The sequence below is a fragment of the Nomascus leucogenys genome, chromosome 16 (genome assembly GCF_006542625.1).
Source record: "Nomascus leucogenys isolate Asia chromosome 16, Asia_NLE_v1, whole genome shotgun sequence".
Taxonomy (NCBI): domain Eukaryota; kingdom Metazoa; phylum Chordata; class Mammalia; order Primates; family Hylobatidae; genus Nomascus; species Nomascus leucogenys.
This window is the reverse complement of record NC_044396.1, coordinates 92,236,479-92,260,462: the sequence shown is the minus strand read 5'-3', so window position 1 is coordinate 92,260,462 and position 23,984 is coordinate 92,236,479. Positions and strand designations below refer to the sequence as shown.

The window sequence follows — 23,984 nt, the reverse complement described above, 5'->3', positions numbered from 1 at the left end:
AAAGTGAATTAATACAGTGCTACTGTTGCCACTACTGCCACCACAACCACCAGCATCACTGCTGCCACCACCACCATCACTACCACTTTCATCGCCACCACCACCATTACCACTGTCATCATCACCACAACCATTGCCATCACCACCACCACCATCACTATCATCACCACCATCACCATCACCATCACTACCCACTATCACCACCACCACCACCATCACTGTCATCACCACCACCATCACCATCACCATCATCACCACCATCACCATCTCTACCACTATCACCATCACTACCATCACTGTCACTACCATTATAACCACCACCATCAACACCACCATCACCATCACTACCACTATCACCACCACCACCACCATCACCATCACTACCACTGCCATCACCAGCACCACCATCACTACCATCACCACCATCACCATCACCACCATCACCATCATCACAATCACCATCATCACCACCACCCTCAATACCACTACACCACAACCATCACTGTCTCCACTGTGACCACCACAACCACCATCACCACTGCCACCACCACCGTCACCACCACAAACACCACTGCAACCCCCACCACCACCACTACCACTATCAACACAACCACCACCTTCACCACTGCCACCATCACCACTGCCACCATCACCACTGCCACCATCACCACCAAAACCACCACCACTAGCACTACCACCACCATAACCACTGTCATCACTGCTACCACCATCACCATCACCATCACCACCACACCATTGCCACCACCACAATCACCTCATCACCATCACTACCATAACCACAACCACCACCATTACCACTGCCACCATCACTACCACCACCACCACCATCACCACCATTACTGCCATCCTCACAAGCACCATCACCATCACTGCTGCTACCACTACCATCACTACCACCACTGCCACCACCACTATTGCTATTGCCACAGACATCACCATTTTGTAGAGTTGTCATGAGGATTGAAGTTGTGTGCATCAGATGTCTAGCCACTTCTCTGCCTAAGGCTACCACCATTGGACTTCTAATGGCATAGATTCATTTCACCTGCCTTTACTTGGTATTTGCAGTCATGTTATTTATTCTTGAGATGAGAGTGGTGAGAGTGGTGAGAGGGAGGTATATAATGGTGTAGCATTGGGGTTTCAATTTGCTTTTCCCTGATGATCGGTGAAGTTGAGCACTTTTCCAATGTTCTGGCCACTCGTATATCCTCTTTTGTATGAGGCCTTTGCCCTTTTTTCCCCCACTGGTTGTCTTCTCTCTGTCTGTCTCTATCTCTGTTTCTCCCTCCCCTTCCCCATCTCTCCTGACTTGGAGGACTTCTTTACATATACCCTGGGTGTGAGCTCTTTGTTGGACACGTGACGTGACCATCCTGTCCCATACCATGATTTGTTTGCCTTTACCTCTTGGTGGTGGCTTTGGATGAACAGAAGTTCTTAACTTTAATGTGGTTCATTTAATCATTTTTTCTTTTAAAAATGTTGTTTATTTGTGTCTTATTTTAAAAACTTTGTATACTCTTAGTCTTTGAGAAATTTAATGATACTACCTTAATTTCATGCCTTCCTACCCACCCTCCTTTTGGGACCAATTTGGGTGAGGTAGAAGGTTCTTCTCTGGCATAAAAGCCTTCATCTGGTACTCTGAACTTAATTAGTTGGTTATAGAGTTTGGTTGATATTTGAACAAGCAAGCTAATATTGAATAACAGAAAATTACAGTCTACGTAGCAAACTTTTCTCACATCTCCTGTAATTTAACTTGCCCTCCCAGCCTAGCAACTGGAAAACATTTTTTCCTTCCCTCAAATAAACTCAGTGGTAATCGTATGCCCATTATTCATTACAAAATCGCCCTTTCTTTCTGAAGCAAAAGTCTTCACCTGCTTCTCTCTTCAGAAATCCATGAGTGGCTGCTGTCACCCCGGCCCTGCGGCCCTGTGTGGCCCCTGTGGCCCCCGTGGCCCTGTGTGGCCCCTGTGGCCCCCGTGGCCCTGTGTGGCCGAGCCTCTGCCCCATGCTTGGCTTCATCTATGGCCACCTCTCCTCCTCAGATGGAGTTGTGTTGCTGTCAGGAGCTAATTTTGGCTTCCTGGATGCTCCTGCCATCTGCCATAGATGTGAGGACACACCGTTTCCTCCCCGGGCACATCATGCAGACTTCTCCCACCCCTCCTGCCTCCTCAGCTCCGGAGCATTTATCCTCTGGGCTCTGGCTTGGCTGCCCCTTCTGGAAAGCCTGCCTAAGCCTGGGCTCCTGGGTCTCCTCTTTGCCGCGGGCTGCTCTGACTTAGCGCCACAGGAGGTCTTGCCACTGTATATGGTGATGGCTTCTTTATTGGTCTCTTTCTCTAATCAGGGTATGGTCTCTCTAAGGCAGTGACTGGGTTTTCTCTTCTATTTCCAGGGCCTGGCACATAGCAGGTGCTCAGTACCGAGTAATTGGTGACGGAAAGACATTTTGTGGCATGGTCCCATCAGCCGCATTTCGAGAATGAGGCTGATGGGAGCATGCCTGTCCCTCCTGTTGGCTGAATGGAGGACGTAGACAAGCATGTGGGAACCACTCTGCGATTTTGAATGTGCGGCCTAGCTCTGCCTTAGATGCTCCCCTCTCCACACCTGCTCTGTGCAGGTCACTACCTCTGCTGCTCTGCCTTAGACACCGCCCCCTTCCCGGAGAGGCCTTCCTCTGCTTCTTGGTCATCTGAGGTCTCATCTCAAGGTCCAGCTTCTGTCCCACCTTTCTAGGCTACCTTAGCCTTTGGTGTTTCTCTCTTTTTTTTTTGAGATGGAGTCTTGCTGTGTTGCCCACGCTGGAGTGCAGTGGCACGGTCTTGGCTTGCTGCAACCTCCGCCTCCCAGGTTCAAGCGATTCTCCTGCCTCAGCCTCCTGAGTAACTGGGATTACAGGTGCCTGCCACCGTGCCTGGCTAATTTTTTGTATTTTTAGTAGAGATGTACTTTCACCAAGTTGGCCAGGCTGGTCTTGAACTCCTGACCTCAAGTGATCCATCCACCTTGGCCTTCCAAAGTGCTGGGATTACAGGCACGAGCGACTGTGCCCAACCATGCTTGGTGTTCCTTATGCCTTGGACTTCATCTGGAACTTATTCTGTATCAACCATCATTTCCATCCTCAAACTTTTATTATAAAAATACTGAACCATGCAGAAGAGTTGAAAGAATTTTACAGCAAACACTTACATACAAACCATCCAGGTTCTGTAATGAACATTTTGTTATATTTGCTTTATTACATATCTATCCAGCCTCCTATCCATCCTTTAATCCATCTTATTTATTTATTTATTTTATTTTTTGAGACAGAGTCTTGCTCTGTCACCCAGGCCGGAGTGCAGTGGTGCGATCTTGGCTCACTGCAAACTCTGCCTCCCAGGTTCACGCCATTCTCCTGCCTCAGTCTCCTGAGTAGCTGGGACTCCAGGCGCCTGCCACCACGCCTGGCTAATTTTTTGTATTTTTAGTAGAGACAGGGTTTCACCGTGTTAGCCAGGATGGTCTTGATCTCCTGACCTCGTGATCTGCCTGCCTTGGCCTCCCAAAGTGCTGGGATTACAGGCATGAGCCACCCCACCCGGCCAAATCCATCTTATTTTTTTAATGCAGTTTAAGTTGCAGTTTTCAGTATATTTTACCCCTAAATGCTGTAGCACAGGTACCATTAACTAGAGTTCACTTTTTTTTGGTAAAATACATGTACAGTGACATGTGCAAATCTTATGTACCATTTATTGAGGTTTAGAAACACATAGATTTGTCTAACACAAACCCTTATCAGGATATAGAATGTTTCCACCACCCCAGAAAATTCCCACATGTTCCTTCCCAGCCAATCCCTGCCCCAGCCCCGGGGCAAGCAACTCTCTCCATTTACCTGGTCGGCCTATTGAGCACTTCCTAGTGATGATGTAGAAGGTGGGGAGCACTGTGGCAGCGGGACAGAATTCCAAAGGAGATGCTTTTGGCGGTGGTTCATGCCGAGACCGTCAACACGGTCGTCTTCTCTCCCCAGCCCTCAAGCGTAGTCGCCTGTCATGCCTTGCCTACGCCTCGCCTGTCTTTGTTATCGTGTGGTTTTCTGTGGTTCTCTCCAGTCAGGTCCCCAGTCAGTCTGAGGATGCGCAGGGCACATAGGGCCACCCTGGCTTTATGCACAGGGAAAGTGAAAGCAGAAGAGGTGGGTGGCCAGCCTCAGGTCACAGGTCAGCTGCACGAGGAGCCGGCACAAGAACAAAGGCCTCCTCCTTCCCAGCTCTTGTGACTTTACCTGTAATCATGACAAACGTAAATAGACAGCATGGCAGAGCCATTTTCAAAACAACAGGGTTACACGTGAAAAATGAAAGCTATCATTCTTTTTTAATTCTTGTTCCAAGCTGCAGTACATTTACATGTGGAATTACATTAATGAAAACAAACCATCTGTTTCCAAAATACACAAAGGGAGTAATTCCTGTCACTTTAGTCCTACAGCACTGAAAGCTGCCAGCATGAATGAACAGAGGACCTGCTCTGAGGACATGGGAGTATGAGCAGAAGCCACTGGTGGTGGGGAGGGTGAGGGAGGCGGAGCAGAGACAGCATAGGATTTGGTTGTGGATGTTAAGTATAGGAGACAGCATAGGATTTGGTTGTGGATGTTAAGTATAGGAGACAGCATAGGATTTGGTTGTGGATGTTAACTATAGGAGACAGCATAGGACTTGGTTGTGGATTGATTTTTATTTTAGCATTATCTTTATTCTAAGCCCATTGAGCTTAGCTTCTTTAACTGTCTCTAAAATGTCTGCTGTATAAAATTTTGCTACACTGGATGAAACACCCGCTTCTTTGGGTTCCCATATGATTCTTTTTGTACTACGATAGAGTTATTTTATATCTCAGTACTAAGAATTGCTTTTACTCAGCTGGGTGTGGTGGCTCACACCTGTAATTCCAGCACTTTGGGAGGCCGAGGCAGGTGGATCACAAGGCCAGGAGTTCAAGACCAGCCTGGCCAATATGGTGAAACCCCATCTCTACTAAAAAATACAAAAATTAGCTGTGCGTGGTAGTGGGCACCTGTAATCCCAGCTACTTGAGAGGCTGAGGCAGGAGAATTGCTTGAACCCAGGAGGCAGAGGTTGTGGTGAGCCGAGATGGTGCCATTGCACTGCAGCCTGGGTGACAGAGTGAGACTCCATCTCAAACAACAACAACAACAACCACGACCCCCCAAAAGAATAGCTTTTACCCTTAGTGCTCTCCACATACCAGGTGAGTGGTACTTTATGTAGTTTTTTCTGATGAAATAATCACACCAAGTGTAAGAAGAGGTGTTTTTGGGTGGGCAGTGGTGGTGGTCTGTTTATTTCACTGCTGCATCCTTAGCAGCTAAGAACTAAGAGCAATGCTTGCCGCATAGTAGGTGCTTACGTAGTATTGACACTCTTACCAGCTGCATAGGGTTGTCGTGAGCGTGAAATGTTAACGCAGGATGGAGAAAGCTCTTGGGACAACGTTGAGCTTGTTTGCTTTATAGATAGCAGTTGTTCTTGGTGTGTGCATCGTTTCTGCAGACCACGTTTGCATGCCGGTGCCTGGTGCCTGCAGGAGCCTGCCTGTGGACCCTACGAATTGTCCTTCCCCTTTTCCTTTTCCTTCCATCCCTGACACCTGGGAGGCACCAAGAGTCCCATGAGGGGCCCCCTCTAGTCTCTGCACACATCTTCACTCCCTCTGAATAAACCGCTTTTTCTTCAGACATCAATCTTCAGATAAAGAAGTTCTTGCTTTGTTTTCTCCTCTCATCTTCTTTGCTTTCCTGACTTATTTTAATTCTTACTATTACAGACTCCCTTTAAAATCCCCTGCATTTTAAGTTTATGGTAAGGATCCATGATATTAAGGGTCAGACAGACCTTTGTGGGCCTCTCATGAGTCTAGACTGTCATTGGGGCTTTTATGGGGTGAGTGTGTCCTTGTGTTCACAAATTCCTAACACAGAGATGAGTGGGTTTTTTTTGTTGTTGTTGTTGAGACGGAGTCTCACTCTGTTGCCCAGGCTGGAGTGCCGTGGCGCGATCTCGGCTCACTGCAAGCTCTGCCTCCCAGGTTCACGCCATTCTCCTGCCTCAGCCTCCTGAGTAGCTGGGACTACAGGCACCCGCCACCACACCCACAATAATTTTTTTGTATTTTTTAGTAGAGACGGGGTTTCACCGTTTTAGCCAGGATGGTCTCTGTCTCCTGACCTCGTAATCCACCCACCTCGGCCTCCCAAAGTGCTGGGATTACAGGCGTGAGCCACTGCACCTGGCCACAGAGATGAGTGTTTATAACCCACCCCATTTCTGGACAAGGAGGGTCTAGCAATGTCATGTAATTCTTCTAATTTGAATTCACGTGTAAGCAGTTTTTTTTTTTTTTTTTTTTTTTTGTCTTCTTAGAGTTTCACTCTGTCTCCCAGGCTGGAGTGCAGTGGTACAACCTCAGCTCACTGCAACCTCCATCTCCCAGGTTTAAGCGATTCTCCTGCCTTAGCCTTCCGAGTAGCTGGGACTCCAAGTGAGAGCCACCATGCCCGGCTAATTTTTTTCTTTTGTATTTTTCGAAGAGGCAGAGTTTCACCATGTTGGCCAGGCTGGTCTTGAACTCCTAAGCCCAAATACTCTGTCCGCCTCAGCCTCCCAAAGTCCTGTATTACAGGCGTGACCCACCATGCCTGGCCACTTGTAAGCAAGTTTTTATGTGTAGATTGTGAAAGAGGTGAACTCTTGCTTTTGCTTAGTCGTAGATTTCATTGTAATAAAGCTCAAATTAAGAAACATTTACTATATTAGCTTTTCCACAAATGTTCAAAGATATGTGTATGTGAGTGTGATACAAATAGAAACATATACATACCTGTATACGTAAATGCACATACACACCACTTAATTTCTTCATTCTTCTGTTTAATATTTTAACAAAAAATGATGGCTCCATATTGTTATAATTAAAAATCCATAAATGTTTTGAGGCGAGATTCTCTTTATTGCTTTTCTCATGAATGTTGTACCACAGCATCCCTGGAGTTAGAAGCTAATATTAATGGCTTCTTACATGTCTCGGGTTCACAGCGGCAGTAATGCCTCTGTTATTATCAACATAAAGCAACCAATTTCACTTGATAGCCCTTACCTAAATGCTAGCATTTAAATAATGACTATTATTTCTGAAATGAAATTTCACAGGGGAAAAAAATTGGTGACAGGTATTCCACTGTAAATTGATGGCTCTCTTATTATTCCTGCAGCATATTACTGTGTAGGATTCTGCAGAGCCCCTTCAGACACCCGGTTCTGTGCCACAGGAAGGAAGGGGGAAAACAGAAAGGCCCACTTTTAAGGTGCAAACACATATTACATCGGACGACCAAGCTATTCAGCTTTCCACAGTGCTGTGGCTATAGAAAAATCATCTCTGCACTGTGAATTTCCTCTCTTATTTCTTAGCTATGAATACCTTGGTTGTTTGGCATCAGAGGGGAATAAGCTGTTCCCATGTGTGTGGATTTGCTTGTTATTTGAATACGTCACTCTTAAGCTACAGAACTTAATACACAAATAAGCGATGTGGTTAGACATCTTCTGAGCATACCTTATGCTTGGAAATAGTAGGATTCTGAAGGTGGGACTTTGAACATTCTTCCGTTACTGACCTGGGCACGGCCTGGGGTGGCAGCGTCGAATCTCTTCTTGCACTCTGCTCTTCTGTGTATGTGGAACAGGCTGGCCTGTTGCCCTCCTGGTTTCTGTGTGGTTTTCCTCTCCCTTTCGTGGGTGTTGCTGTTGCTCGTTGCCTCTGTCGCTGCGGGTTGTCCGGCACAGTCTCTGTTCAGCTGGCGTGATGACAGGAACATGGGTTTTGACATCTCGTATTATTTAGCTGTGTGACTTGTCTTGAGCAAGTTGACTGACTGCTGGAGGCTTGGTGTTCTCATCTGGATACTTACCAGGATCCAGTCCCTCTCTCACGTGGTCATCCCGGAACACACGTTCCTGTCTCTGGAGGACCTAACACAGTGCTTAGCACAGGGTGGGTGGGGTAGGAGTAGCTGTTTAGTTGCAGTCCCAGGACTGATGGTTTGGCTTCCTTGGTCTGCCAGGGCCTGGAAAACCAGAACATCCAAATTGTTAAGACTGACTCGAAATAAGCAGATGCATGCCCCGTTTGAGGAAGACAGGTGCCTTTGTCTACATTTCCTGGCTTCATCTCTCTCTCGCCACCTCCCCCTCCTCTCTCTCTCCTTCCCCCCCCAACTTTTTTTTTTCTAGGATGATTCAGAAACTGTCTTAGCTTTCCCCTTGTTCTCAGACTTTCTGGGATGGTGAAATGTAACAATTCCCCAGGTGAATAAAGGTATACTTTCATTAAAACCATAGCAAATCCAAACTAGAAGCCACTTAGTAGAGTCAGCATAAGCCTGCTCATAATACAGGGAAGCAAGCCGGGAAAGCAAGAGTGTGAGAAGCACCTTGGGAGGCCATGGGCGGCGCTGACGGGGAGGAGACGATTGGCTCCTGCTGACAAAGGGAAACCTGTTACCCGTGCAATTCTCAGGACCCGAGGGGTTCGGTAATGAGCTGGCTGAAGTGCCATATGACAGCTCCTACCCTGCTGGGCTTTCTAACTTTCTGGTCTGATCTGTTTCCGAGGTGCTTTTGTTAGGCGATTTTTATATAATTCTTTTCTTAAAAATAATTATGGCAAGGCAGGGCAAAATTTTAGAAATCAGTCTTGTAGAAAAGTGGCTTCTACTTCTTCGTATTGTCATAGAGTGGAGCGTCTTGGGGAGCGGGGGAAAGGATTCAGTTCCTCCAATCTCTGCTTCAGTTTTCACACCAAGTCCCACTTGCATATCTGGGCGTGGACAGAGGTAGAGATGGAGCTGAGGACAGCTGCGGCAGCCAGCTCCGGGTAGCCAGGCCAGCAGACTAGTCGGAAGCCCCTAGGTCAGGGCTCCCTCAATTTTCACCTTACTTATGATGGTCAACGTTACAATATTTAGGATCGGACAGACTTTTGTTAGAGTCCTGGCTTTGCTACCTACTGGCTGGGTGACCTGGACCAAGTTACTTGTGTCTGTGACCATTGTCCCCTCCTAGTGCAGCTGGCACTCCATAGCTCTTCTGGTTGTTATGCTACATGTAAGGCACTTAATACAGTACCTGGCATTAGTTAGGGCTTGGTAAATCCTGGTTCCTCCTGTAAGGTGCTATTATCTTTGATGCTGCTGCCATTGTCATCTTATAAAAATGTCAACTCATTTGTCACCTTTCTAAAACATGTTGTAATTATTTTCCTATCCCTAGGTTCTTAGCCCTGCATTCAGTGAAATCCATCCCTTGGCTGGCTGCCCACCTTTTTCCTTCCGTTTCTTTCTTGCACACTTCCCCAGTACCCACTGTGCTTCAGGTATTGTGCCTTGGGGAGCAGGACCACAGTTATCCCTGTCCTCCTGGAGCTCTGAGAGTAATGGGAGGCTCAATGGTGAACAGGTGCAAGGTGTCCCGTGAAAGCAGTGGGCAGGGTGGGGCAGCAGAGGGATCGTCCTCTCTGCTCATTTTTGGAGTGGTTGCCCCCTCTGGTGCTCACCTGTCTGTCTTTATGGCTGCCAGCTGCTCTTGCCTTTGCTGGACTCCTCAGCAGCCTGTACTGAGCACTTCCTATGTGGTAGCCAGTGTGTCCGGCACTGGGGACACCCAGGTGAATGCGACTGAGGGCTCTGCCCTGGGGAGTGCAGAGTGTTCCGCCACAGCCCTTGTGCTCCAGCTGTCTTTGAACACACTTTTATATATTTGGAACTTTGCTCACTCCCAGATGTCCTCTGTGCATCCCACAGTCTATCCTTCATTTGCAGTTCCATCCACTGCCACCTCCTGAAAGCTTTCCCGAGCCCTTCAAGTAGAATTAATTAAGCCACTTCTACCGTCCATTGCCTTGCTTATATTCTGTTACAATAACACTTACCTCACTTGGCTTTGTATTATTCAACAATCCAACATTTACATCACATTGACATGCCAGTCACCATGCAGGCACATGAATAATGCATGAACCCGGTCCTGAGGAGCTCACGGCTCCATGTAGGAGGCAGACGTGTGCACTGAATTGAACTGAATTCCAGCTGCACATCCTGTATTATTTCTACTGCATGTTGACTAACCACAGTGAATGGATTTACTGGTGTGTCTCCTAGAAAGACATTGAAATTCCTGAATGACTAAAAGTCATTCAACTTCCTGCCCCCTCATATACACGATTGCAGCGGCTTTCTGGTACGGTTCAGCATTTTACACATTTCTAGGGTCACGCTGGAGAAGTTTACAAAACAAGCTGATCTTAAGACAAAGTGAAATGCCTTTTAACGGTTCTGTGAGACCTGTCATGTTCAGCGCCTCGGGAGCGTGGATGGGAAATAAATAACGCAGGGAGGGCTGAGGGGATGAAGATGTCTGGCCTGCCACTTTGGAGCTCCTGAAAATCAAACTCCCAGTTAGTTGTTTGGGGTCTTTGGTATGTCATGTCTCTGTAAAAAAAAATGAGGAAAAAAGTGCGCTTCTTAAAATGGAACTACAGCACGATTTCACAGGCTTTTAGGATTAAGCCAGTGAACTTATTAAGGGGTGGGTTGTAGAGCAGAGTGTTGAATCCTGGCTATACCCACTTCTGCATGGCCTGAGCTTCTTCCCTAAAATGGGTGTGATAGCAGGACCTATTCAGAGAATCAGTGTGTGGATTTAATGAGACAATAGACGTACAGGTCTTAGTACCTGTTTTATGGGAGTACTCCATAGAGGTTAGATGGCTGGTGATGGTGATTTAAGTAACAGTAACTAGCATGCTAAATGTTTGTCTCCTCCCCCTTCTCTTCCTTCCGGGTTGTGTTTGGCAGGTGGTATTTCTTTGGTTTCATGTCTCCATTACAAGCCAGTCTTCCTTATCTGGGTGTCTGATGCATCCTGCAGCCATGACCATGGGGAAGCCTGGTGGGTGGGCATGCACAGTGCATTTTGACAGGGTTCATCTCTCAGTTGAAGCACGTTTAAGAAATGAAAAGCCATCCCAACGGGCAAGAATAGTGCTGTAATTATAGTTTTTGAATTTAGTCGTACACTCCTGATACACTAGACTGATAGCTGAAAGAATGAGATATTTTATAGAGGTCTGGGACCCTAGCAGGTTCACCTGTTACTTCCAGCTACTAGGACAGCAAGTCTTATTTCAGTTATAGGCTACCCTGGCTTGGGCAATTAATTCAGCAAGCAGTTGTTGAACCTGTTCTGTGTGTAATGGTATTGTAAACTTTACAGAAATTTTTAGATTGAGAGAAGCCTCATCTCTCATCTGGTCCCAGCTTTTGGGGGCTTCTCCTGTAGTCCCGATACCATTTCTTCCTATAATCAGAGACAACCTCCCCAGAGGGCAGGGGCTGCATCTTTTTTATCTCTGTCCCCAGAACCTAGCATAGCGCCTGCCATGAGGATATTTTAAGGCTGTGCAGTAAATGTCCATTGAATGAATGAAATGGGCAGCAATAGAATGTAAAAACCAAGTCTCATCACAGTGCTGCAGAGCAGACAGAGGACTTTCATGCACATGACCTAGGCAGGTCCTGTGGGCCAGGTGCCGCAGAAAGCCTTTACGCTGTCTCATTCTGTCTCCACATCACCTCTAACATGGTCTTCATGTACTGACAGGGCGTCTTGGGATGACAGAGGGCATGTGACTGCCCATGTTCAAAGAGCTGGTAAGATGGCAGTGTTAGGACCCAGATTCACGTGTGTCTCACCCCAGAGCTCATGTGCTTGGCCATTATATTTTTTTCCTGCCATATCTTTTTAAAGCACCCTCTCCCCTCACCTTCGTGAGCCTCTCCTTGTGTGTGCTTTCGACCTGGTGATGATGCTGGTTGGGTTCATGGCTTCAGATAAGGGGTGAGAGGCAGATTGGTCTTTGCCAGTGCTGGATCTGACTCTTGGTTCTGTTACTTATTAGCTGTTGGGCTTTGGGTAAGTTGCTTAAACTCTTTGACTTTTAGCTGCCTCTTTAGTACACATGTGGACAATGTAGCTCTAATGTGAAGTTAAAAGATAGGACTTAATAGATGGTTATTTCAACTATTGTCTTGTGTTCTCCTTTCTCCTTCCTCCGGAGTGGCCCTTCCTTGCCACGTTAGCACAGGTAATAGAAAGGAGAGGTAGAACTTACCTAATTAGTTTGGACTAGTGGTTTTCATTAGCCTGGGCAAATTTTTTCTCGGCATTTGATCGCCTGCCAATTCGCATGGCTGCAGCAGAGTTCATCCACCACCTCAGAGAAGTTTATTCAGCTGGCAGAGTTGAGTCTGGGGACTTCAGCAGTGATACACATGCCCCATTTGATTGTTGTCCGTCTCACCAGTTCACATGATTCCCTGGCCCTCTTGTAGGACACCATAGAAAGCATCACCATTGGCTCAGAACCCACTTCACTCTCGAGCCATGGGCCTTAGCAAGGTCAGTCTTGCATGTGGATTTGCAGGCCAGATCCGTGGGGCTTCTCTCTGTACTAAATTGGAGGGTGGGGGTAGGGTGGTGAGCTTTGACTCGAGTGAAATGTTAGCATGGTTTTATATCCGTGCATGTGTGTGTATAGGTGTGAGTGTGTATATGTTTGCTTATAAAAGCGTAATGTATACTTATTGTCAAAAATTCAAAAAAACATAAAACAATTTGAAACTACCCGTGATCTCATGACTCAAGGACAACCAATAAGAGCAGATAGGCATGTCTTCGTTTTCTTTTTCGATGTCAATGTTTTCATATAATTGGAATTAATCGTATATTCACTGTGGTATTCTGCTTTTTTCACATAGCTCTTTTCCATCTGTTCTAAGCGTGATGTCTGGGCACATGTGTGTGTTCAGCCTCACGCACTGTTGAGTGCCTGCTGGGAGCCAGGCCCTGTGAGCCATTGCATGGGAAGGGGCGCTGATGGCAGCTAACCCTAACGTGCATTCACTGAATGCCAGGGACAGGGTTAGACACTCTGCAGGAATCACTTCGTTCACACAGCTCTGATAAAGGGTTGTGAAGATTGTCCAGTTAGGAGAAGGAAACTGGGGCTTGAGGAGTGGGGGGAATAACTAGCATTGGTTGAGTACTTATTCTAAGCTGGGCACTATTGTAAGCATTTGACTTCTGTGAACTTGTTGATTCTGCATGACAACCCATTTTATAGATGAGTAAACTAAGATACACAGAACTTTGGCAACTTACCAAAGGATAGTCGGCCGGAGCCAGGATGTGAACCCAGGGCCTTTTGTCCTGAAGCTGGGGTTTGTAACTAGCACACACCCTCCCTCCCAAGGTGGTGAGGTTCAAAGGCAAGGTCTGGTCCGTGCCTTCTGTTTTTGACCATTTGGTAGAAGAATGAGCTGCTTGGTACCTTGATGGTGTTCCGCTAGAGGCGTGTGTGTTGGAGCCCAGAGCAGTGATGTGGGATGGGAAGGCATCACAGGAAAGGAGCTTCCAAGTTGGGTTGTTGAGGATGCATAGAGTTTCTGTATTTGAGAAAGTGAGCGGGGCATTCCTGGCAGAGGGAGTGGTGTGTGCAGGCAGGTAGCTAGGGCACAGGGGTGAAGGGCGGGGAAGGAGAGCAGCTGTGAGAGGGGATTCCTGGGTGCCCATCCCACGACGTTGCTGTTATGTGCCAGTGCAGCCAGAGATGAGCCTGAGAGCCCTCTGCTGCTTCCTCCGCAGGGTGGGCTGAGCTGCCACAGGGCAGGACCCAAAGGGGTAGCTAGCTGGTTCTTGGGGCCCGTGTCTCAGAAATGGTCTGACAGGACACTTGGGAGGGGAGGCTCTTACAGGGCCTCAGTATCTCAGCTGTATTGGCGGTTCATGGGGAGGTTGGCCAGGACCCCTGCAGCCCTGGGATAGGCCGTTTAAAGAAGTTGGCACACACTTCTGATGTTCTTGAGGCCTTGGGCCCTGGCCCCCAGAAAGCAGGCCCCATTGGTTTTCTGCACTGGTTTCATGTGGCGTGGCCTCTCTTATCTCATTCCATCCTGAATTGATTGACTGGATTGAAAGAGAAAGACAAAATGCCATTTATGAATCTACTGGGCACATATTTATATAATGTAAGTTCCTGGGTCATCAGGAGGATCTCGGTGCTGTAAATGGTTTGGAAGGGAAAGCGATAGCTTCCATTTTGGGGTCAGGTGCTGGCAAAACCCCTAGAAAATATATCTAGCAGGCGGCTTGAATTTCTGGACTGCAGTTTAGGTGAGAGATCAGGAAAATTTGTAAAATTTAATTGTGTTTCCAGACTAGGTTAGTGCCATGTGCTCCAAGAACAAAAGAATTATCAGCAAACATCTAAAATCTTTATGTTCTATAGATTATTATAGAGGAAGAAGATGGCAACAGCTGTGTGTGTGAGGAGTTTTGAAATGTCAAGTCCATTACTTGTGCCAGGGAGTGTGTGAACGTGGAGAACAAGTCCAGAATTAGTTGCACAAGGTCACCCTCCCTCTTTTGAACCTGCCCAAGCCCTCCTGCTCCCTCAGGCCGTGTCTGAATGGTGGTCTCTCCGGGGAGTTTCCCTGGCCCTCCAGACTTGTCTGTCATGTGCTGTCGCATACCCAAGACAGACTGACCCGGTCATGACACACTTTGTTGTCTTGTGTCTAGTTTCCTGCCTAATTTCTGTCTCCTCTGTCAGACCATGAACCCTGGGAGAGTGGTCACTGGCCTGTTTGCCCATGGATGTGTTTTTTTGTGCCCGCTACAGAGCTTGACACACAGGAGACATTGAATAAATATTTATCTGAAGAATGACTACTTACTTTGCCAAAGGACAGTGATGCAGTTCTCCTCACATGCACAACCCAGTGAGAGATACAAATGGAAAGATCAGCTCACACAGTTGGGTGCAGAGTGCTGGAGCCTGTCCTGGAGGCATGTGCAGGTGTTTGCAGGCATGGCGGGAGGGCCTTCAGCCTGAGAGCCAGGGCTGGGATGGTTGCATATCTGAGTAGATACCCTGGACCTGGGTATTAAAAAGCTCTAGAAAATCCAGCCAGGCAGAGAAGGCAGGGGAAGACATTTTCAATAGGGGGCACATGATGGGGCAGAGTTCTGGACTTGAGAAAGCATTCGGCATATTCAGGGACCCCCCATGCTAGGAGTCTATTGGAGGTGTCACCAGATGTCAACTTCTGAAAGGACGTCTGCTTCTTTCCTCCCTCCCCTGTACGCTAGCATGGCATGGGGTCCTTTTTCCCACTCCTTGGCTCTGTTTGGGGAGGCTTCTTTTCAAACCAAGGTGGGTCTAAAGTAGTGTCGTCAGGATGGCACCTCCGAGTGCCACTGGAGGAGAAGTAGAAGGAAGGTGGACAGGTTGGCTCAGCGCAGAAGAGGCCCGGGCCAGCGCGAGCACTGCTGCATGGAGAAGAGGCAGCAATTGCGTTCTGAACTGCCAGAGGGCAGAGGCACGGTGAATGCGTGTGAGGGCCAGGGTTCACTCCTTGACTCTGGGGCATGCTAGCTTTGTACCCTTAGGAAAGCTGCTTGATCTCTCTGAACTCTAGTTCGCTCATTCGTGTGATGTGGATAATGCTGGCATATGGAGATTTTGGGAGGAGCTAAGGGTGTGCTGTAAGCTAACTACTCTGCACTATGGCTGATACTCATGCCTCCTCTGGCCTTAGCATTTGAGCTTCAGACAGTGCCTGGCACAGAGGGAGAGCTCAGACACCTGAACACTTATTGGGACTGTCCCGTAATGGAAGTAGCAGGAAGTAGTAGGCATGGAAGGCTACGAGCCCCCATCATTGGTGGTGTTCTTGCCAAACCTGAATAATTATAAGAACAAACACTTAACTGAGACTCACTGGGCACCGTGCCCTGTCCTAAGTACTCTATGTGTTTTAAACCTGCTAACCCTCACAGCAGCCCTAGAAAGTAGGTACTGGTATTTCTCCCCGCTTTACTTGTAAAAGAAGGGGAAGCTGAGACCCCAGGAAAGTAACACAGCCAATGGCAAGCTAGGAAGGTGGGGATCTGGGGTTTGAACCCAGGCCTGTAGTTTCAGTTGTGTTTAACCACAGCTTCTGCAGCTGCCCACAGACGTGTCAGCACCTACAGAAGACCACAGTGGAAAGGAACTCCAGTGTCTTGCGGGAGGGTAGATTCTCAGAATACACATAGAGTGGCAACCAAGCGGAAGCAGGTGGGCCTGCCCGGGGGTCCTGCGTGGAGGAGGTCACATCGAGTAGGCAGAGAACTGGCATGGCCTGAGAGAGCAGGTGGGAAGGAAGAAAGTCAGTTACCTTCCTTACTAATGAGCCAAGGTGTCGTCAGAGCCCTTCTGAAGGAGTGGGAAGAAAGCTGCGACCCAACTGATGATATGATTTTGTGTCAGACTCTCCTTTTCCTTCTGCTTTCTCACCTGTAAGATGGCTTTGAAGTTCTTTTCCCGTTTGGAGACAGATCTTTGTTCTTTCTCTGATTGAGTGACTTACCGTCTAAAGGATAAATCACATATGTGAGTATCCACACATTTCCCTGAGCAGCCAAGGGCCAAATGTTGTGTGTTGAAGCGGGTTTCCAGACAGAGAATTCAGTGGCCTGTTGCCATCATGAAATACCAATGCTACCAGCGTTTTGTACCCTTTGCCCCCAAAACTTGACTGAAGTGTTTAGATGTGTGTCCTATAATTAGAGTGGCTATAATCAGATATGATGCACTTTCTTCTACTTTAGGTGATTCTTGTTGACCCATTCCATCTCCCACCTTGAATTTTGCATAATACTTCCCTCCGATTCTCCATTTCCCTTTCACTAAATTCCTATAAGAATCTCATCCAACAGCCACAGCTTCTTCTGTTTTTGGGACGGAGTCTCGCTTTATTGCCCAGGCTGGAGTGTAGTGGCATGACCTTGGCTCACTGCAACCTCCACCTCCCTGGTTCAAGTGACTCTTATGCCTTGGGCTCTGAATAGCTCTGAATAGCTGGGACTACAGGTGTGTGCCACCATGTCCAGCTAATTTTTGTGTTTTTAGTAGAGATGGGGTTTCGCCCTCTTGCCCAGGCTGGCCTCGAATGCCTGGCCTCAGGTGGTCCGCCCACCTTGGCCTCCCAAAGTGCTGGGATTACAGGTGTGAGTCACTGCACCCGGCCCACACCTTCTCGAAACCATCTGAACGTAGGGATTCATTCTTCAGACTGTCATTAAAGTTGACTTTCCAGGAACCAGCCCGCTCAACAATTCCATCATCCTTTTCCCAGCCGTCTATCTTTTCCCAGATCATTCTAAAATACTGTGATAGTATCAGTTTGCAAAGCGTCTGAACACCATCTAAGGTGGTGGACTGGGTGATGCTGAAGGGCAGCTAATATTTATTGAACATCTATGATATGCCAAGTCTTCCACTGACAGCTGAATGACCTGTTACATATGCTAACCTCCTTCCATGATTTCACTGGTTGTTGGGAGGATTAAGTGAGGTAACACGTGGAGTGTCTGGCACATTTGAGGTGTTCTGTGAATGACTAAGTAAATAAATGAGTGTGATGTGGTTTCTAAACAGTTTTCAAGGACGCTGTCCCCTGGATCTGTCTCTCTGTGTTAGTATCCTTCTTTAAGGAAACATGGAGACATAAACGCTGTCTGTCAGACGTGCTCCAGAGGGAGCTTGGCCAGTTCTGCAGGACCGTGCCATGGTCGAGCACACCTCTGGCCAGGAATATGTCTGCTTATTTTGCAGCTCAGTTTGTCCTCGTGTTCTGGAGTTAGCACACCATGTATCTTTTTTCTTTCATGGGGATTTTGGTCAAGCTCTCCATCTTCCACTGAGCTCCTGTGAGGTTCATTTCTGGGTCCTCCGACCAAGACTTTATATTTGAACTTCACCATGAAATATCTTCATGCGGGAGGTGAATGTGACTTTGGAATCATTTGGATCTGGGATTCTAGACCGATTCCATAGTTTGTGACCATGGATAAGTTACTTCATCTCTCTAAAACCGTCTCCTTATTCAGACCAAAGACATTCAGCATAGAGAACTGGTTCCCAGAAAGGGGATGGTGGGAAAACAGCAAGTCGCTCCTGCCTCCTAGGCTGGAGGGGCACCAGGAGGAGGACCTTTGCAGAGCCTGGAAGCTGGGCCCTTCCTGGGAGGAGGAGGGCCCCGTGCTCATGGCTTCCTGTCCTCTGTGTTGGTCAGGAGGGTTTCTTGCTCTACCATGTGGGGACAGCCAGACACCTAGCACGTGACACAGGACATGTGCACCTGCCAGCAGTTCATTGGTCACAGACATTCACAGCTGGGGAGGAGGATACTATGCCACATAGGGCCACATGGGGCTGCACTCAGGAACAGAGCAGCTGCCCAGGGGCTGGGGGAGGTGGGCTTTGGGGTATGGAGAGGGAGGGCTGCCCCCGGCTCCCCAGGGAGGATGTGACTGGCTTATTTCAGTCCCTCCCAGGCTGGCAGGGAACTGACACCCACTGCTCAGGATACACAGGGCTGCACCTGCTTTCTGTGCCTAGGAAGCCTGCCTGGCTGAGGGACCCTGTATCTGCAGGAGCAGAGTCAGGAGGGGACTTGTGGTGAGGCCATTTGGGGCCCTCCCAGTTTCACTGGATGTCAAGGCAGCATGTCATACTGTGCCTGGGTTTTAGGAACTGGAGCCATGGAGAGACACAGCTACTTCAGGGGGCACCAGCAGTGGCCTCCCTGTGTCCCCTTCCTGTCCGCCTTCCTCCCGTGTTACCTGAGGTTCTTACAGTGCTTGTGGTCTTCTTGGTGCTTTTACAGATAGTACTTTATTGAAGCTATAAAATAACCCTGCGGTGCAGTAATTGTTATCCCCATTTTCCACACGAAGAAACCTTGACTGCAAGGGATCATTATTCTCCATGGCACTCGAGTTAGTCAGTGTCAAAAAGGCACCAAAATCAAGGCCATGTGACTCTAACATTCAAGACTTTTTATTAAAGACCACAGTGTATTTGCAAGAAAGCCAGGGAAACACCTCTCCCCAGAGGCCCTTCCCAAGGTGCTGTCCTTAATTCTGTGATTTGATTTTTTTTTTTTTTTTGAGACAGAGTCTCGCTCTTGTCACCCAGGCTGGAGCGCAGTGGCATGATCTTGGCTCATTGCAACCTCCACCTCCCGGGTTCAAGCCATTCTCCTGCCTCGGCCTCCCGAGTAGCTGGGATTACAGAGGCGTGCTGCCACACTGGCTAAATTTTGTATTTTTTGTAGAGACGGGGTTTCACCATGTTGTCCAGGCTGGTCTCGAACTCCTGGCCTCAAGAGATTCACCCCGCCTCAGCCTCTCAGAGTACTGGGATTATAAGTGTGAGCCACAGCGTCCCGCTTGGGTTTTGATTTTGCATTCTCTTTTTGTGAAGAGGTGTCTCATATTAAGTATATACTTTCCCTACTGCACTTGGATCTGTTTCTCTTTAAGGTGATATAATACAGAAAATATTCATTGTGGAGAAATTTAGTTTAACTCTGATTTAGTTTATAAGAGCAAAACAGCATTTATTTGGTCAATGAGGAGGAGTTGCTCACTAAGGCGTCAAGATGGCTTGGCTTGAGCTCGGTGCCTCTAGAGATGAGCCGTTCCTCCTCCTCCCTGTGCTTCGTTCATAAACAGGGGTGATTGCCTTGCAACATTTCTTGGTTCTGGAATGTTCTTGTCACTTGGATCTTACACATTTTAAAAGCTCTTCTTCTTCCTTGGCTTTTGAGAATGCATCAGAATTTTCTAGGCAATTGGCAAGTCCCATACCGCCTCAGTTACAGCATCCTCATCACTGTCATTGTCATTATTATAGAAAAATTGTATGGCGACTTCTTGAGCTGGAAGCTAGAGGAAACCCTTGCCCAGTTCCCTTTGCAGCCTGGGAAGGTGGCCACGTTCACAATCAACATCAAAGTGAAGCTGGATTTCTCCTGCCAGGAGAATCTCCTGCAGGATCTCAGTGATGGTAAGCGCTTTCCTAATTTTAATTAGCACGTCAGGGTCCTAGATACTGTGTAGCAACCCCTATCCCTTGATGCCTGCTGTTTGCTGTTTGTAACTCACTTGTCATTCATTAACTCAAGCTGCCTGAGACATCTCCTGGGCACTTGGTTAACAGAGTGAGTTACTGTATGTGTCTGAAAGTAATAAAAGTACTTTTTATCTAAATGATTTAATTCTCACTCTTTATTATTTTGTACTCATTTACCAGCAGGTCATTCTAAATTAGTGGAATGTAGGAATTACTGCATTTTTTCAAGTATAACTGCTGTGATTCTTTAGACATCTAATTAGCTGTGATGATAAAGTTTTCCTTCAAAGTCTGATGATATCCATAAGGAGGTGGAGTGTGGAAGAAATGGAAATTTATATTTGTTGTAACATTAGGACTGATTAGAGATAAGATTTCATAGATTGGCTGGGTATGGTGGCTCATACCTATAATCTCAGCACTTTGGGAGGCTAGGGTGGGCGGATCACCTGAGGCCAGGAGTTTGAGACCAGCCTGGACAACATGGTGAAATCCTGTCTCTATTAAAAATGCAAAAATTAGTTGGGCATGGTGGTGCATGCCTGTAATCCCAGCTACTTGGGAGGCCAAGGCAGGAGAATCGCTTGAACCTGGGAGGCGGAGGTTGCAGTGAGTCGAGATCATGCCACTGCACTCCAGCCTGGGCAACACAGCTGAGACTCCATCTCAAAAAAAAAAAAAAAAAAAAAGATTTCATAAATTAATTATGCCAAATTATGAAGCATTCATTTGGAGGCAGTGTGGAGTTGTGGAGTCTTTCAGTCAACTCAGGCTCCCCTAACAAAATACCACAGACAGAACAGCTTAAACAACCAAGATTTATTTCCTCATAGCTCTGGAGACTGGGAGTCTGAGATCAGAGTGTCAGCCGTGGTGATTTTCTGGTGAGGGAGGGCCCTCTTCCTGGCTTGCAGGTGGCCACCTTCGTGCTGCGTCCCCACGTGGAGGAGAAGGGGAGCTCTGGTGTCCACCCCTTCTTACAAGGGTACTCATCTCATAGAGGGGGCTCCACCTCCATTGCTTCATCTAAACCTAATTACCTCCCAAAGGCCCCACCTCCTAAAGCTGTCCCATTGGGGGTTAGGCCTTCAGTAGATGCAGCTGGGGAAGGGGGACGCAGCTCAGTCCCTAACAGACGCCCTCCATAGAGTTTGCTGTCTGCACCCTCTGCAGTTCAAATAGTCAGCATGAGCTTCTTCTGTAGTGCTGGTACTTGGTAAAATATTCTTTTTATATTATTAACAAAGGTAGAAAAACAGATTTAGGGTTGGACACATTAGAAAATGAAAAAAGTCAAGAGGATTTAAAATTATACCAAGACTTAAAAATGTCTGATGACATGGATTTTTTGGTTGGTTTGTAAATGGCTTTATCCCACTGAACTGCATTTTTTCTTTTTAATCAGTAGACAGAGGGTTACATAGGTTCTGAATTCTTTTTCCCAAGAAGGGGGTTTGGCAGAATAAATGGTGCCCAGCACCTGCCCCGGAACACTTGGGACTGGATATTACCCCAGGGCTATGTCTTGGCACGTGGACTCCAGGCTAGCAGTGAGGGAATGGTGACCGTGGTTTCTCCCATGGCCTGCCAGGGTCGTCTCATTCCTGAGGAACAGTGTGGAAGGCTTCCAAGTGGAAGGCTTGGCTTTTTGTGTTTGGTTGTTTGAATTTACATGTTCAGTGCAGACCTATTTTGTCCTGTTATTATTGTGCTTCTGCCTTTTGTTATAGAGGGGACTAGGGCAGTCTCTCTGCCCTTCTAAGGTCAGAGAGAAAAATTGAGCAAAACTGCAATTTGGGACTTGTAGTCTGGGAATACCTTCTTCTATCTTTTAAAACAAAACCAAATCAGACCTCGAATTATGGTTACCAAGTGGTTTGTAAATGTGAGGCTGGCCTGATTGCTGGTCATGGCACATAGTGGTTACTCATGAGATGCCCCCTTTATTAATAACAGTTAATAGAAGCTCTGGCTGGTTGTTTACATAGTATGTGGCAGAAAGAGACAGCGAATCTCTAAGGTAAGTCTTACAGAGGAAACCAGGTCAAGTTTTATGGAGGAAAAGATAGGCACAAAGAACCTCCCAGAGCTTGGTCCATGGATGCCTTGTTACGTGTAGTTCAGTCTGAGGAAGCACGAGACCATCACTGCGCCCTTATGTGAAGTGGCTGTGAACTCAGTGGCAGAGGCTCATTTCTGGCCTCTGGGAAGTGGGAGACGACCCTCTGTAGCTCACAGTCTAACAGTCTCAGAGACATCTAACGGGGGACCACATGTGGACCCAATTTGGTTCTCAGGCATGGACTTGCATTAATTATGGTTACTGAAGTTAAATGCTGCTTAAAAAATTCACAGCAACCTGGATAGCTGTTGCACGAACCAGAATCCTGGATTCAGTGTGGGCCATAGATAGCTGGAAGATAATTAATGTTTATTGAACATTGTCACATGTTGTGTGTAAAGACTGGGCTAGCCACTTTTTTTCTGGCATTATTTCTATTTAATCTTTGTAAAAACTCTATAAAGTAAATGTTGTAATTCCCATTTTATAAAAGCAGGTGGGAAGAATGTTCTAGATTAAAGGAGATTGAAGCGATATAACAATTAAATGCTGTGCATCATCCTTAATTGTATCCTGGATTTAAAAAAGAAGACTTTGTTTTGGGACAATTGAAGAAATTGAATATTATAAGATAATATTATTGTATCAATGACAAATATATTGAGTATGATAATGAAATTGAAATTATAGCAGAAAATTCTTGGTCTTAGGAAATAAATGCAGAAGGATTGGCCGGGCGCGGTGGCTCACGCCTGTAATCCCAGCACTTTGGGAGGCCGAGGCGGGCGGATCACGAAGTCAGGAGATTGAGACCATCCTGGCTAACATGGTGAAACCCTGTCTCTACTAAAAATACAAAAACAAAAATTAGCCGGGCGTAGTGGCGGGTGCCTGTAGTCCCAGCTACTCGGGAGGCTGAGGTGGGAGAATGGCGTGAACCCGGGAGGCGGAGCTTGCCGTGAGCTGAGATCGAGCCACTGCACTCCAGCCTGGGTGACAGAGTGAGACTCTATCTCAAAAAAAAAAAGAGCGAAAGATGATTTGTCTGCACTTACTTTAATAGGGTGAAGGAAAAAAAATACAATGTGAATGTGAATCTAGAGAGAAATAAAGTAAAAATGTCAAATTATTAAAAATTAGTGGCTTTAACCATTTACAATACCAAATACATGGAATCGACCTAAGTGGCCATCAGTAGTGAATTGGATAAAGAAAATGTGGTACATATACACCCTGGAATACTATGCAGCCATAGAACAGAATGAAATCATGGCCTTTGCAGCAACATGGATGCATCTGGAAGCCATTATCCTAAACAAATGAACGCAGGAATAGAAAAGCAAATATGGCATGTTCTCACATATAAGTGGGAGGTATGCATTGAGTCCTCATGGACATAAAGGTGGCAACAACAGACACAGGGGACTACTCAAGAAGGCAGGGAGTGAGGGGGGCAAGGAGGGAAAAACCAGTTGTTGGGTACCACGCTCACTGTCCGGATGACAGAATCATTCATTTCCCAAACCTCAGCATCACACAGTATACTCATGTAACAAACCTGAACATGTACCCCCTAACTCTAAAATAAAAGTTGAAGTTATAAAAAAAATGTTGGCTGTAGATAAAGAGATATGGGTCTTCATTTCTCTTCTTGTAACTTTCATATAGGCTTGATATTTTTCAAAATAAAAAATAACAAGAAAGAGATTTTGTAGAGCACTGTTTTGATATTTTGATTTTTAAGTGAATTTTAGAAATTGTTTCTAAATGAAACGTCAGAAAGCAAATT

At 46.8% G+C, this 23,984-nt stretch overlaps 1 protein-coding gene across 6 annotated transcripts in view; it reads left to right on the top strand.

Moving 5' to 3' along the window:
* The window catches only part of TRAPPC9 (trafficking protein particle complex 9), a 724,494-nt gene that overhangs the window by 183,745 nt on the left and 516,765 nt on the right, over window positions 1–23,984 (top strand). For 5 of the 6 annotated variants that reach the window (XM_030795379.1, XM_030795381.1, XM_030795380.1 and 2 more), the window contains one exon: window positions 19,915–20,067. The exons of the other annotated variant lie outside the window; for it this stretch is intronic. In XM_030795379.1, the coding sequence (XP_030651239.1) occupies window positions 19,915–20,067 (153 nt within the window). The remainder of the gene's footprint in view (window positions 1–19,914; window positions 20,068–23,984) is intronic. 6 annotated transcript variants of the gene reach the window in all.